The sequence below is a fragment of the Taudactylus pleione genome, unplaced genomic scaffold, assembly GCF_031769625.1.
Source record: "Taudactylus pleione unplaced genomic scaffold, aTauple2 ptg000760l, whole genome shotgun sequence".
Classification (NCBI taxonomy): Eukaryota; Metazoa; Chordata; class Amphibia; order Anura; family Myobatrachidae; genus Taudactylus; species Taudactylus pleione.
Genome location: NW_028285162.1, coordinates 2,128,622 through 2,141,781, shown reverse-complemented (window position 1 = coordinate 2,141,781; position 13,160 = coordinate 2,128,622). Strand labels below are relative to the sequence as shown.

The 13,160-nt window shown below is 44.2% G+C and overlaps 1 protein-coding gene across 1 annotated transcript in view; it reads right to left on the bottom strand.

Annotated features, from left to right (window-relative positions):
* TRIM67 (tripartite motif containing 67) overlaps window positions 1-10,760 on the bottom strand; it is a 272,622-nt gene extending 261,862 nt beyond the window's left edge. The window contains exon 1 of the mRNA XM_088457427.1: window positions 9,810-10,760. Within this exon, the coding sequence (XP_088313553.1) occupies window positions 9,810-10,712 (903 nt within the window). The 5' untranslated portion in view covers window positions 10,713-10,760. The remainder of the gene's footprint in view (window positions 1-9,809) is intronic.
* Window positions 10,761-13,160: the final 2,400 nt, after the last annotated feature.

Genomic DNA, 13,160 nt, shown 5'->3' with positions numbered 1-13,160 from the left:
AAGGTGGGCACGTTTGCTCATAAAATTGAGGCAGAGGCAGAATAGCAGCAGTAGCGGCCAGCGGAGGTGTGGAACCAGACATGAGAGGTGGCAGCTATAGGAAGGAGGCAGGTTACTGTCGGACAAGGCTGGGGTTAATCTGTTAGTGTATTGAAGCCTCACCAGTTGCTCTTTAATCGGCAGCTGAGGCAGCAGAGCCCCGGCAGAGAAATCCTCAGTTCCATAAAGCCTGTGGTATGAATACTAATGCTGATCAGAGAGTAGACTACAAGTTCTGCACATACATAGCTACTGTACATTAGTAGCACAGGAGTGCAAGTGTGAAAAATAACACTAGTATTGATGGCTGACATTTGTACTACCAGCCATTGAGCTGGATAGACTTCCCTAAAATACTAGCCTTAGCAAATAGCTGGGGGAGGGGGAAATGCAAATATACAGTATATGGATAAGAATACATTTGAAGGTATAAGGCAAACTACCAACTCAGGAAATATTTCAAAACTCAGGAGGTGGATTATAACTATATGCTATTCTCTTAGAAACATGTGCAACACATGTATCAACTTTATTTATCCTTCAGTGGCTATAGACAGCAGCATACAGGAAAAGTTACCGTCAAAGGATATTCCGACAACAGAACTTTTATAAACTAAAAGTTAGGAACAGCATATTATCGACAAATGTCAAAGGGACTACAAACTAACAGTGGTGTAAAGTACTTACCCCGTATTAAAAAAGTTGAGGACTTGCAATGTATCAACTACTTTATGACCACAGGTGTTACAGTAAAATATGACTTGTATTACCACTATATACATCTAAGGCCCTCATTCAGAGCCGGATGCTCTGAGCAGAGCGCTCGCTCTGAATGAGGGCCGTCCTCCATAAAAATGGAGCATCCTCCTGGACGCTCGTATAGCTGTGGGTCACCACCCACAGCACATACGAGCGTGCAGGATGATGGTCGCGATGGTCTTGACCATCGCGACCATCGCCAGTGCGACCAGAAGCCTGTGGTCGGGTTTTTCGACCACAAGCCCTGGAGTGATTTTGGCTCTATCAGAGCCAAAATCACTCCCACTGACATCACTAGTGATGTCAGTGGGGCCGGCTTCTGATGGTAGGCGTTCCCTTGGGAATGCCCCCGTCTGGGAGGCACGCCCCCGGCACGCCCACCAAAGGGGGCGTGCTGTCAATCAACATCGACAGCACGCCCCCTTTGATCAGACACAATGAGCGAAGGAAAGTCCTTCGCTCGTCGCGTCTTGCGCATGCGCACGACGAAGCTCCCTCCGTCGTGCGCATGCTCAGTGCACACCATCGACCCACTTGCGAGCGGACAGCCGCTCGCGAGTGGGTCTGAATCAAGTTATTAATTTATATACAAAGATTGAGTGTTACTCTGTTCAGTTAAATTTTACCACTCATATTGTAATTCGGTTATGTGATTACATAATGTCTATACAAGATGTTATTATTTGCGAGCGTCAGTTGTGAGCTTAAGTAAAATTCTAAACATGCAGTGATATAGTTTAAGTGTGAGTTTATCCTCATATGGGTTTTCCCAAGTAGGCCCAGTCTACTACCAATACTTGGGTGTAGGCCTGATTTAATGGTAATAGGAGGTACACCACTTAACAATGAGTTTAAAGGTGGGAAAAAGAGATTACATAGGAGTTAGTAACCTCGTGTCCCTTTAGAGGGTAAAGGGGGGTTACATACACATCGTCTTTTGCATCTAAGTGTGGTGCCCCTGGAGTGATGTTTATATATATATAATATTTGCTGAGTAGGTGTTTATTTTCTTTTCTGTTCCCCCAACCTTCTCCCAACTCCCTCTGTGCTTCCCCCTTTCCTCCCGTCCACCTCTATTTCTCACCCTTTCCTCCCATCTCCCACTAACTGAAAAAGATAGAAAAAATTATAAAAAATGTTTATTAAATGGCTATATACAGTATTAAAAAAGATCACTGAGCCTCTTTCAGGGAGAGATGCATCAAGCATCACTTGCATTCCGCCACTGTTGCCTATCGCAGAGCCGTAACCAGACTTTTTGGTGCCCTGTGCCAGAAAGAGCATTGGCGCCCCCTCCCATTTTTCAAATAGGGACATAAAATAGTGCACCTGAAAAAGGGCCATGGCCTCATGGGGAAGGGCCACGGAAGAGATAGGGGAGGCCAGGAGATGCTGGGGATAAAAGAAGAGGAAGATACAAGTGAGAATGATAATAAACAGAAAACTGACAGGCACAAATAGCGGCCCCTGCCCTGCGGCACCCTGTGCCATGGCACTGGTCACACCACCCTAGTTATGGCCCTGGTCTATTGGATCCAAGGTCCGGAAAGTATTGCTTTCCGGGGCTTGGGTGCATACGGGGAGTTCAGTCAAATCTCCGAAAACTGCTTTTTTCAAAGGTTTGACTGCATTTTTGTGCAGATGCATCTCCTCCTTGGTGAGTGTTTTTCCATTTCATTCTATACTGTTATGATTATATACAATATTAAGCAAAGAAAGAAATCATTGCTAATACAACCATTGAGATATACACTGCTCAATAATCTGATTCAATATCAAGCAACACCACACAGAGTCAAATCTACAGTATCTTCTATATCTTCTATTCCAGTATGAGAACATACTTACTGACATAATGGGTATGTAATGCCGGCTGTCAGGATGCCTCATGTCAGAATACCGACATCGGCATCTCGATGGTTGGTATCTCGACAGGGGTCAGGTAAGTATACTTACCCTCCCTCCTTCCTCCCTTAACCCTGCCCTCCCTTCTTGTAGCCTAACCCTCCCCGTTAGTGCCTAAACCTAACCCCCCCCTTTCGTGCCTAAACCTAACCCTTTCCCCTTAGTGCCTAACCCCCCCCAGTGGTGCCTAACCCTAACCCCCGTAATAGATGCCTAACCCCAACTTCCCCCCCATAAACTAACCCCACTACGCTCCCTAAACCTAACCCCCCCCCCTGCGGCTAACGCTAAGGGCATCTTGGACTTATCTCATTCGGGCTGGTGTCCTTCGGCATTCCAGCTTCGGGATTAAGTTAAGCGACGGTATTTCGACGCTTGTTGGGATTAAGATAGGTGTTGATATTGAGACCGGCAGCATTGCGCCCGCCGCTTGTTGGGATTAAGATAGGTGTTGGTATTGAGACCGGCACCATTGCGCCCGCCGGTCTCATAACTACATCCCTTACTGACATAAGTGATTATATAAAATGTATATTATAAATAGCTCTGTTTCTTCATTGGTAATCGGGGCTAAGATAAAAGGAAATCATTATATAAAGTACAGTTTGCTACATTCATAAATGTATATATTAAGAGGCTACAGGAAAGCTCCCTATCATATGCCCATAGAAGAGCCAGTTATATTGTGAGCCGTACCTATATTGATCAATATGCATTTTATTAATTTATTAATTGCATTAAGTCACTGTAACTAATGACATTTCTCAGATTTGCTATTGACAGTTTCTTTCCATTCATTAAGTACTCATCTTAGTTATTTGTGTATCCTACAGATATCATCTTACATCTTTATGCTGTAAATTTAAACTCCCATACTTCATTAAACATCTCTGTTTTATCTAAATAAAACATTTTACATTTCTATCAATCATGTTACCCAGGGCTATTTGTTCTGGAAAAATAGGTTCAGGCACTGTGGGTGAAGCTACTGGGGGAGGAGCTATAGAAAAACAATTAGTATATTATATATTTGTATATTATATATATTATATATACACACATATACATATAGTATTTAGAAAAGAAGGCACTCAAAAGGGACTTTAAAATAAAACTTATCTTATGGAAAATACATTTTGGCCCAGGACATTACGTCATAGTTAATGAGAGGTTCCTGCTGAAAAATAACACTGATGTTACCACTGATAGATATTTTATGGTTTATCTACAAATAGTAGGTACAAATTGATATGTCAGAAGTGTCCTCTTTCAGGATGAATACTGCCGCAGCTAAGGCTAGGAATTATCTGGTTCAATACACGCAGGGGCGTAGAGAGTCCTGCCGGGCCCAGGTGAAGAGGGCCGTGGCCTAATCGAGGGAAGCGTGGCCACGACCCCTTGAGCAAAAAAAAAATATATACTTCTGCAGTGTCGCTTTGGGGAGGATGTTGCTGTGAGCCCCTCAGCCCCGAGCAAAGCCAGGGGGGGGGCAGTGTGATCGCTTCCTCCCACAAGCATAGTAGACTGCTGTGGCTGCTGCTCAGCAGCCACAAGCAGTCACCCGCTGTGTGTTGGGCTGCTGTAAGGGAGGGAGAAAGGGAGTGGGGCCGGAACCTGACCCGACCCCCTGAATATATGAGTATCCACTCCCATCCTACTGACAATGGATCCAGTGGGTCCTTACCTGATATCGCACCCGGTACGGGCCGGGACAGGTACCCTTCACTGCGTGCGGCAGATAATTAGGGGGCGTGGCCTTGCAAGTGGGGGCATGGCCTTGCGAGTGGGGGCATGGCCCCGTGGGCCGAACCCCCATTTTTTTGTTAAACCAAGGGACCAGCCTGTTTGAGTGCCGGCTCCCTCACTGTGCTAGGAGCCGAGTGCTGCACGTAATGCAGCACCTGGCTCCTGTCACTGAGGGGGAGCCAGCACTTTGGTGGCACCCCTCAGCTGGTGACTGGTGACACCCGGTGCGGCCCGCACCCCCCGCACCCTCCTTGTGACGCCAGTGAATGGGTCTGATTCAGAAATGGACACAGTGCCGACGTTTACACAGTTGAGCGATGTTTTGCTACTGCACACATATAAAAAGCATGTGTTCTATGCCATTTGCAATTGAATATGGCATTGCTCATGCTTGAGAAGGGGTTTATGATCACTGGGCGTTTCAGGGTGGAGACTGGGAGGTGACTTAAAGTGATCGCAAAAAAGGTCTGTTTCATAAGCGTGTTATGGGAGTGCTTGGAAGCTCTGCTGAATTCTCAGTCGCAAATGCACTGCTTTTGAGGCCATGTTTGATTGAATTTGAGGAGTGTAACTAGAGTAGACCCTAGGCTGCCGTAATATTTGATGGTGCGACCAATGTGTCGTCGATGTTGGAGTGTTTACAATCTCCATTACAAATACACAGACAACGGAGCCTGAAAGTTGGCGTCTCTATGCTTGAACATGCCATTGCGCTGTCAAGCACAAAGGGGAGGCTGAGATTAGCATTTGCATATTCCCACAAACCGCTATTACGAGAGCAGTCATTTTCTCATTGTAAATGCTGGCATCCATGGGCCTTATTACATTAAAATATGGGGTGTTTTCCGTACTTTGGGGGAGATTTAATAAAGCTTGGAGATAAAATTGGAGGTAAATAGCACCAACCAATCAGCAAAAAAATCATAACATTGCTAAGCTTTCCTTTTTATTCCTAACAGCGACTAGGGAGATCAGTTTTGCATAAGACAGGATTGATATACTGTAGTTTACAAATGTCAAAGCATCATTTTAAATTAAGTTTTGTATTTTAATCAGAATAAAAATTATTAGCATTAGATTTTTTCAGCATTAGAATTTCACATACTATACACATACTATACACATACTATACACAGGTAAACCATTTAAAATAAACAAAGCAGGATTCACCATTGCTCGCTCGTTGTCCACCCTCCCGTTATCCATTTCACCATCTTTAGGTCAGTTCCTCTGTCCTGCAGTTTTTGAAACTATATTATAGGTGCTCTACCAAATACTAAGGGCCTGATTCAGAGATGAACGCAATGCTGATATTTGTACAGATCGAGCGATTGTTTGCCATTGTGCATGTGTGTCAGCCGCACTGTGCACGTGCAGCGATTGTTTTGCAATTACGCCTCCACAGAGGATCCATTCGCAAAGTGAGTGACAAGTAGTCAGCGTTTGGGGAGAGGTAACGGGGGGTGGCTAGGCAAGCGCAGGGCGTGTCTGACCATTTAAACGCTGCTTCATGGGCGTGCATAAATTAGCCATTGCGATCAGGGCCGGTTTAAGGGGGGGGCAACAGGGACAGTCGTCCCTGGACTCCCACACACAGAGGGGCCCACACACAGGGTCCGTGTGACCCTGCCGAGAACAGGTGTTCAGTGGCACCTGCTCCCGGATTGAGGCTCATTGCTGCGATCCGGTGTTACTCTATGCAGCAGCACATTCAGTGCTGCTGCATACAGCGTAGAGCGGCTCCCGAGTCCTCTCATCGGCATCACGTGACACATTACATCCGTGACGCTGATGAGAGGGCTAGGGAGCAACTCTGCCGAGAGGTCATGCCCGCACGCACGCCGTCACTCAGGTAAGTAATCAGCGGCGGAGCAATAGGCTCCGTGTGGTTTGGGGGTAGGAGCGCGATAGGCTCATGGTGGTGAAGGGGAAGGGGGGCTCAGTGTGGCTTGAAGGGGCCCCCACAATTTAGTTGCCCTGGGGCCCCCGCAAGCTTTAATCCGGCCCTGATTGCGATCTCCTTTGCAGCATGAGAGCTCACTGCGTGTCATGAGAGCTGCAGTGTTAGCGACTGGACAGACTTGCTGCATATGGCTGCTGGATTTGCTTCAATGTTACTGATGTTTGTGCTGTTGTACACTCGGTTATGCTTTGGAAGGCATTAGCATAGTTTATCAACTGCGATCTGTGAGAGAATGCAGCTGCGATTGCCTTAGTGTACATCTCTGAATCAGGCCCTAAGTACACTATGAGTCAGTGATGTATGCTGATGCAGTTGCAACTGCTGACTACCTGTCACTCACTTAGCAAAATGGTTTCTCTGTGCAGCATAAATGCAAAATAATTGCTGCATGTGCGCAGTGCATCTGACAAATATGCGCAATGGCAAACAATCGCTCAATCTGCATTAATATCGTCATTGCGTTCATCTCTGAATCAGGTCCTTGGAATTTGGCAGAGCATCGATAATATAGTTCAATGAAATATACAAATGGCTATAAAACACAGAAAAGAAAAAAAAAGCTAATTAATTAGTAAATGTTACAAGACAGTTTGTACAGAAAAATAAAATAAACTAATCTAAAGAAAAAAAAACCTTAATTAAAGCAAAATTATTTATTTAAAGATTTTGTTAATAATAGTTGCTTAGTACGTTTGCTTAGCACCATGCTTTTACATTTATTTGAATGTTGTAATGATTTGCAAGTTTTAGAGGCTTATTATAATGTATTGAACCAAGAAATCCCAGACCCTATTTCATATTTTGCTATGAAATAATGCAAAGACTTTCCTGCACATTTCAAATATAAAAACTTTATGGTGAAACCTGTTTACCTGGCCTCACCTCTGCAGCAAATGTGTACATGCACCTCATACTGTTTTGCATAATCACAGACGACACTGACAAATGTTTCTTTTGGATCTACATGACACAGGTGCAGTAATGGGCTGATGCTACACAGAAGCTATAGGGCACAAACTACAGCAACCAACATTTAGTTGCTCATCAAAACAATTTATTTTTTTATCCGTATAGTAATATCACAGGGACCCTATTACTCACAGGACCTATGGGTGTAAAAGCCTAACCACTATAATTAAACAGCTGAAATGCAAAGACCATGACCTCACAATATTGTGTTAAAAACAGGGCTCGGAGGCCTGAGGAGCTAATTAATATAGAATATAAAAAAATAATTCAGAACCCACACCAGCCTAGAAATGCTTTCAGGAACACCAACTGCTCTTCAGGCAAATTCAAGAGTAACCAGGTTGCCTGTCTAAGGCAGTACAGTAGATACACGGTAGTAAGTGTTGCAAGTTCAACAGGGCCTGGCAGCTGAGGGGTGCTGATGCCTTGTGGCAACCACCACTAGCTACTACCCATGCTGTTCAAAGCCTTGATCCATACTTGACAACTCTCCCTCATTGTCAGGGAGACTCCCTGAAATAGCAGCAATCTCCCTGTCTCCCTGAAGACTCCAGCAATCTCTCTTATTGCACCTTACCCCCTTTATGAAGCTGTTATATTAAAAAAAGAGAGATATATATACATTCAAATGGGATGATTTCCCTGCATTGGTTATAAGGCACAATGATCCCTATGGCTACATGCATTTTCTAAAAAGTATTAGTGTGTTTTCATCAATAAATAGATTTTACCAACTACTTTGGGGCTCATTTACATTTGGATGTAAGTCAAGTTTATGACACGTCTCTCAGATGTAGCAGTACACGCCCACTTTACCACCACGCTCATAGGTGTTGCTTTCACAATCTCCCTGAAATCCTTTTTCAAAAGTAGGCAAGTATGCCTTGATCCCTCCACCATTTTCCCTGAGCTAAATGAGCTTCCTGCTGTACATAATGCAAGGCATTTAAACTCCAGCATGCAGTGCATGTAAGCCTGCATTATGGGGCTCCAAAGTTAAATTATGGCACCTGACACACCAAAAGTTACAATTATTTTAACAGGACTGGGTACAGAGTAATAGGTTTGTTTACTAATGTCCATACTTGCAGACTTCCTGGCTGCCGTAGTAAGTTCGGAAAGTGGGAGGCATCATTGTGGTCCTAACCCTGCTACACAATGCCGCAATTACAAGAATTGTGAAGCAGGGGGAGGGGCTGCAATGGCATGGTTCAGCGTGAATCACGCCAATGGCCGCCCAGACTGCCCACTTTCGCTCAGTAAGTTGACAACTGAGGGCGGGCGGGAGAGTAGGCAAGTATGCTAATATGCAGTGATATCACAGTCGGTTATCACGAAAATTTACCAAGAAAAGTTTCTGTGGGCTCCTCAGTGATACTCCCAAGAAATACTGTTTGGCAGCAGTAATAGGGCCTTACCGGGTCATACATGTGTAGTGGACTGGAAGCCCAGATTTGCTTCCAGTTTCGCTTTCAAGAAAAAAATACAAAATTCAATAAAATGCTTTAAAAATAGAAATTAAACTTTTTATTTATTTAATGAAAAAAAGGAAAAATAAATGTTTAATTAACAAATAATATTTTTCTGCTACCTGCCCCTGCTATCTCCAATCCTGATATGGGGCCACATTTATTAATTATTGGGTATTTGACCTGATATTTATAATCGCTGTTATTTGCTTTATAATTGAACACATGCAGATACAAGGGCTCTGACAGGAGCCTGTCCCTGCGATGTGTAAAAGTAAAGTGATCGCATTAGCGATCAATTTACTTTTAGTTTGTGGAAGTTGCCGAGTTACTGTGCATGTGCGGTTTACTGAACCCTATGGATCCCTCTCCCAGTACTTTTTGCAAAGTGTAGCCTATAGGCTTCAGGTGGCATTAGCTACCAGGGCCAAGCTCCGGAATCCTTGGTAAATTTGGTAAGAAAGAAGCCTCCATACTCTAGGTTTCTGTTTTTGTGATCAAATATGGGAGACCACAGCAGATATCTCCCCGAACATACATTCCTGCAAATATTGATAAATAGACCTCATGGTGATCAGAGGATTGTGGCAGTACATGCTTCCCAAAAATGTTTGCTACACAACCCTGGCGAGTAGTTTCTTTGCCCTGGTTCTATTGCTGGCAGTAACCCTTTAAATAAATAGTCACAAGCTCTACTTGACTCCAGTTAATAGAGCCCTGAAACAGCAGTAGTGTGTTCAAGCAGCTGGTTGCTGGATTGATTTAGCACAAATGTTATTCAGAACAACTGCCCTGTAATAATCTCATGGTCTTATTACAAGTATGTACTGTATATGAAACAACTAATTTGTGGTAGGTTAATAAAGTATAAACCAGAGAAAAACATACAATTTTACAGCTTGTTTTCAACTACTTCACAGAAAGTAATTTGTAGGCCATGGAGTCATAACTTCTCTAACCTTGTGTTGCTTCCACATGATCCCAAGAGCTTTCATCTCATGCTTGGCATGCTTTCCCTCCTGCAGACACTGGTAGCACACAGGAGTCCTGCAGCTCAGGCAGTACATGCTGTAGTTCTCCAACTCATGGTCAGCACAGGTGGGGAACTTTCGTGCTGTGTTAGGTGGCCCTAACGCTGCCCCGGCTGCTTTATGACTGCCAGTGGTGGAAGATGCCAGTTGTGAGGGTGGCACTAGCCGGTGCTTGGCAAAAGGTCCCCTTGTAGGGTGGCATTTCCTCTGACAGGAAGAGCAGTACAGAACATCACACTGCTCGCACATCACTGCGGCCTCTGCTGGGTTTGTATCACACAGCTGGCACCTGGCATTGCCCACCGATCCCCTGGATGCCTCTGGCGCAGCGCTGCCTTCTGCATCGGGCGCAGCACTGCGCTCCTGCTGGTACCTCTGCACTATAGTCTCCAGCAGCCGGTTGCGCTGGAAACCCCTCAACCCTCTCTCGTCCAAGGATGCGCTGCGATGGCACTGCGGGCATGTGATGGAGGAAGAGCTGCATAGACTGCCATGCATACCTCGAGAGGTTGCTCCGGATGAAGCAGCTAAGGATGGGGCTGGAGCTGGTGGTAATACCCTGACGCCATTGGGGGACTTGAGGCTGGGCGTGTAGGAACCATAACCGCTATCTGTCTCGCTGTAGAGGCTCATTTTATCCAGGTGGTCAGGATAGTCATAGTCAGCCCCCATAAGCAGCATAGGGCGGGCGGCGTGAGGTAGATGCTCGCTCTCCGGGGTCTGTACGACAATGGTGCGGGCACAGGGCAGGCAAACGTTGTGTGAGCAAGGCAGGATCAGAGGCTCCCGGAAAAAGGATCCACACACAGGGCACTTCAGCTCTTCCTCCATTACGCTGGTGTAATTATATCCTCTCTCTTAGCAGCACCGATGTGTCATAAGACGATACAGCGGAAACCAAGGGGGATCAGAGCAGGAAATAAGAGGCAGAGGAAATCGCCGGTAACAAATCTCACTTATTTATAAAGGGAAAATGGCAATGTGGTCAGTGCAACGCAACGTCCGCCAGCTGGGGAGGGGAACGAAGCATGAGCAGCTCTTGTAACGCTGCAACATCCAGTGATAAATCCCGCAGATGGTAGAAAACAGGAATCAGGAATTAGTTATGTGCTGACACAGTAATAATACAAATAATAATAATGTGTTGGAATAAAGCAATCAGGGGATGATATAGAAGGCGGAGAGTTAGGAATGGCAGCGGAAGGAGGAATGTATGAATGCTGCCAGTGTGCTGCTGCTGCGATTCCCTTGTTCTTCTCTACACGCCTCCTCCAGCAGCCCTCGCACAGGCGGAATGGACGCTGCAGGGCTTCAGCACCACGGGCCGGTGGACAGCGTCTTAGTCAAGCCGACCATAGGATTCACTTTGATTGTGCCAAAGACCTGGGCTCCGCCCGCTGTGCGGCTCTCTCCCTGGGATCTCACCAGACAGCCTCATAAGACCATCCAGCCGGGCAATGATGACTACAGCTGCTCGGATTTGGCTGGCAGGACAGATGAGAGAAGGATGAGAAGAGGAGAGAGAGGAGGAGGGATCTTGCCAGGGGAAGAAAAATAAAGAGGAGGAGGAAGAGCAAGAATGAAATGCTGCTAACAAATAAGTGCAAGGCTTGCTACAAACACCCCTGGTCAGAATATTAAGCACGGAGTAGGGTTTTATACAGAAGTAATTACAAAAACTAATATTAAAGTTTTTCGCATCAGGCTTCCCTTTCTCTTATTTTATGTAACCAGGTATAGGTGGCAAGAGTTTCACATTTGTACAATACTGTATGGTAATAATTTTCCCATTTGCATCATCTTTTCATTTACAGTATGTATTACAGTACAGTACAGTATGTAAATTACAGTTATATATATATATACATATATATATATATGTGTAATATTACACTTATGATGTAAACATGGGGCCTAGTCATGATCCTCGTGTGGAAATGCTACTGAATGCAATGTTAAATGAGTTGATAATGGCTATTCATGTAGGATAAATTTGTCTACAAATGTTATATTGATAAGCTTGTCAATACTCTATGATTCCATGATGGGAATTATTTTATCTAAATATCAGACTTCATTTTATCAAGTGTTTGCGTATTGTGTTAGGTATCCTGTAATATAAAATAAAGTGCCTTTTATGTATGCAATGATAGTACTCTTTTGTCTCAACTAGGCTCTGAATGTGATCACTGATTCCTTTGCTGGCAATTCAGCATGAAATAGATTGATGTTTGTCAGACTGACAAGGGATTTAGCGAAGCTCATAAAATGACAGTCCCAGTACCAGCGTCTAAAATGGTTCTTTATTAACCTATCCAATGAAAATCTTGTTCAGCACTGTAGTTTTGTGGCTGTTACTCCAGTCATCCATTTAGAAGACCCACCCTCCTCTAGAGTTTGCATTCCGATTGGTTTTTCTGTGAAATGCCCATCAAGTGAGTTGCTCACTTGCAGGGTGACATCACTTTACTCACAAACACACAGAAACAGCTACCCCCTCTCTCTAGGAGCTTAGTGATTGCATGTGAGCCATGACCTGGATTATTTATCATCTTCAATTAACATGTTTAACTCCACAATTCAGGAGCACACATTTATTTCACTCTCTATTGCTAAAAATATATAGAAAAATGTAAAAACACACACACACACACACACACATATATATATATATATATATATATATATATTATGCAGTACATCAAAGAAAAAAATGCATTGTTGCCTGTTACTTCCAGGATATTCTTGTGGGTCGCTGAGTTGTGTGCGTGTGTATAAATATATATATATAAATATATGTGTGTATAAATATACATATATATATATATATATATATATATATATACGTATTTATAAACAGTATATTAAAGAAAAAATGTATTGTTGCTTGTCACTTCCAAGATATTCTTGTGGGTCACTGAGTGTATATATATATATATATATATATATATATATATATATGAACAAGAAAAATCGGCTGCACTTGGAGACTGTAGAAAAATATTTAATGTGTACCCGACACACCAACGTTTCGGGGCCACGCGCCCCTTTATCAAGGTAAGTAGCAGGTGAAAGAACGGAAATGAAAAAGAGCTTACCTTATACCCGGAGAAGCCCGCCAGAAGTGAGAAGCCGGATGCCGCCTGGGACCCCACGTGACGCTGCCGGAGTCCCGTATTGAAGACGTCATCGCGACTAGCATCACAGGTAACCTAGGTAACCAGGACGCTAGCGCTACGACGCGGCTGGTCGTCCTGCAGAAGAGAAAAGTGGAAACAG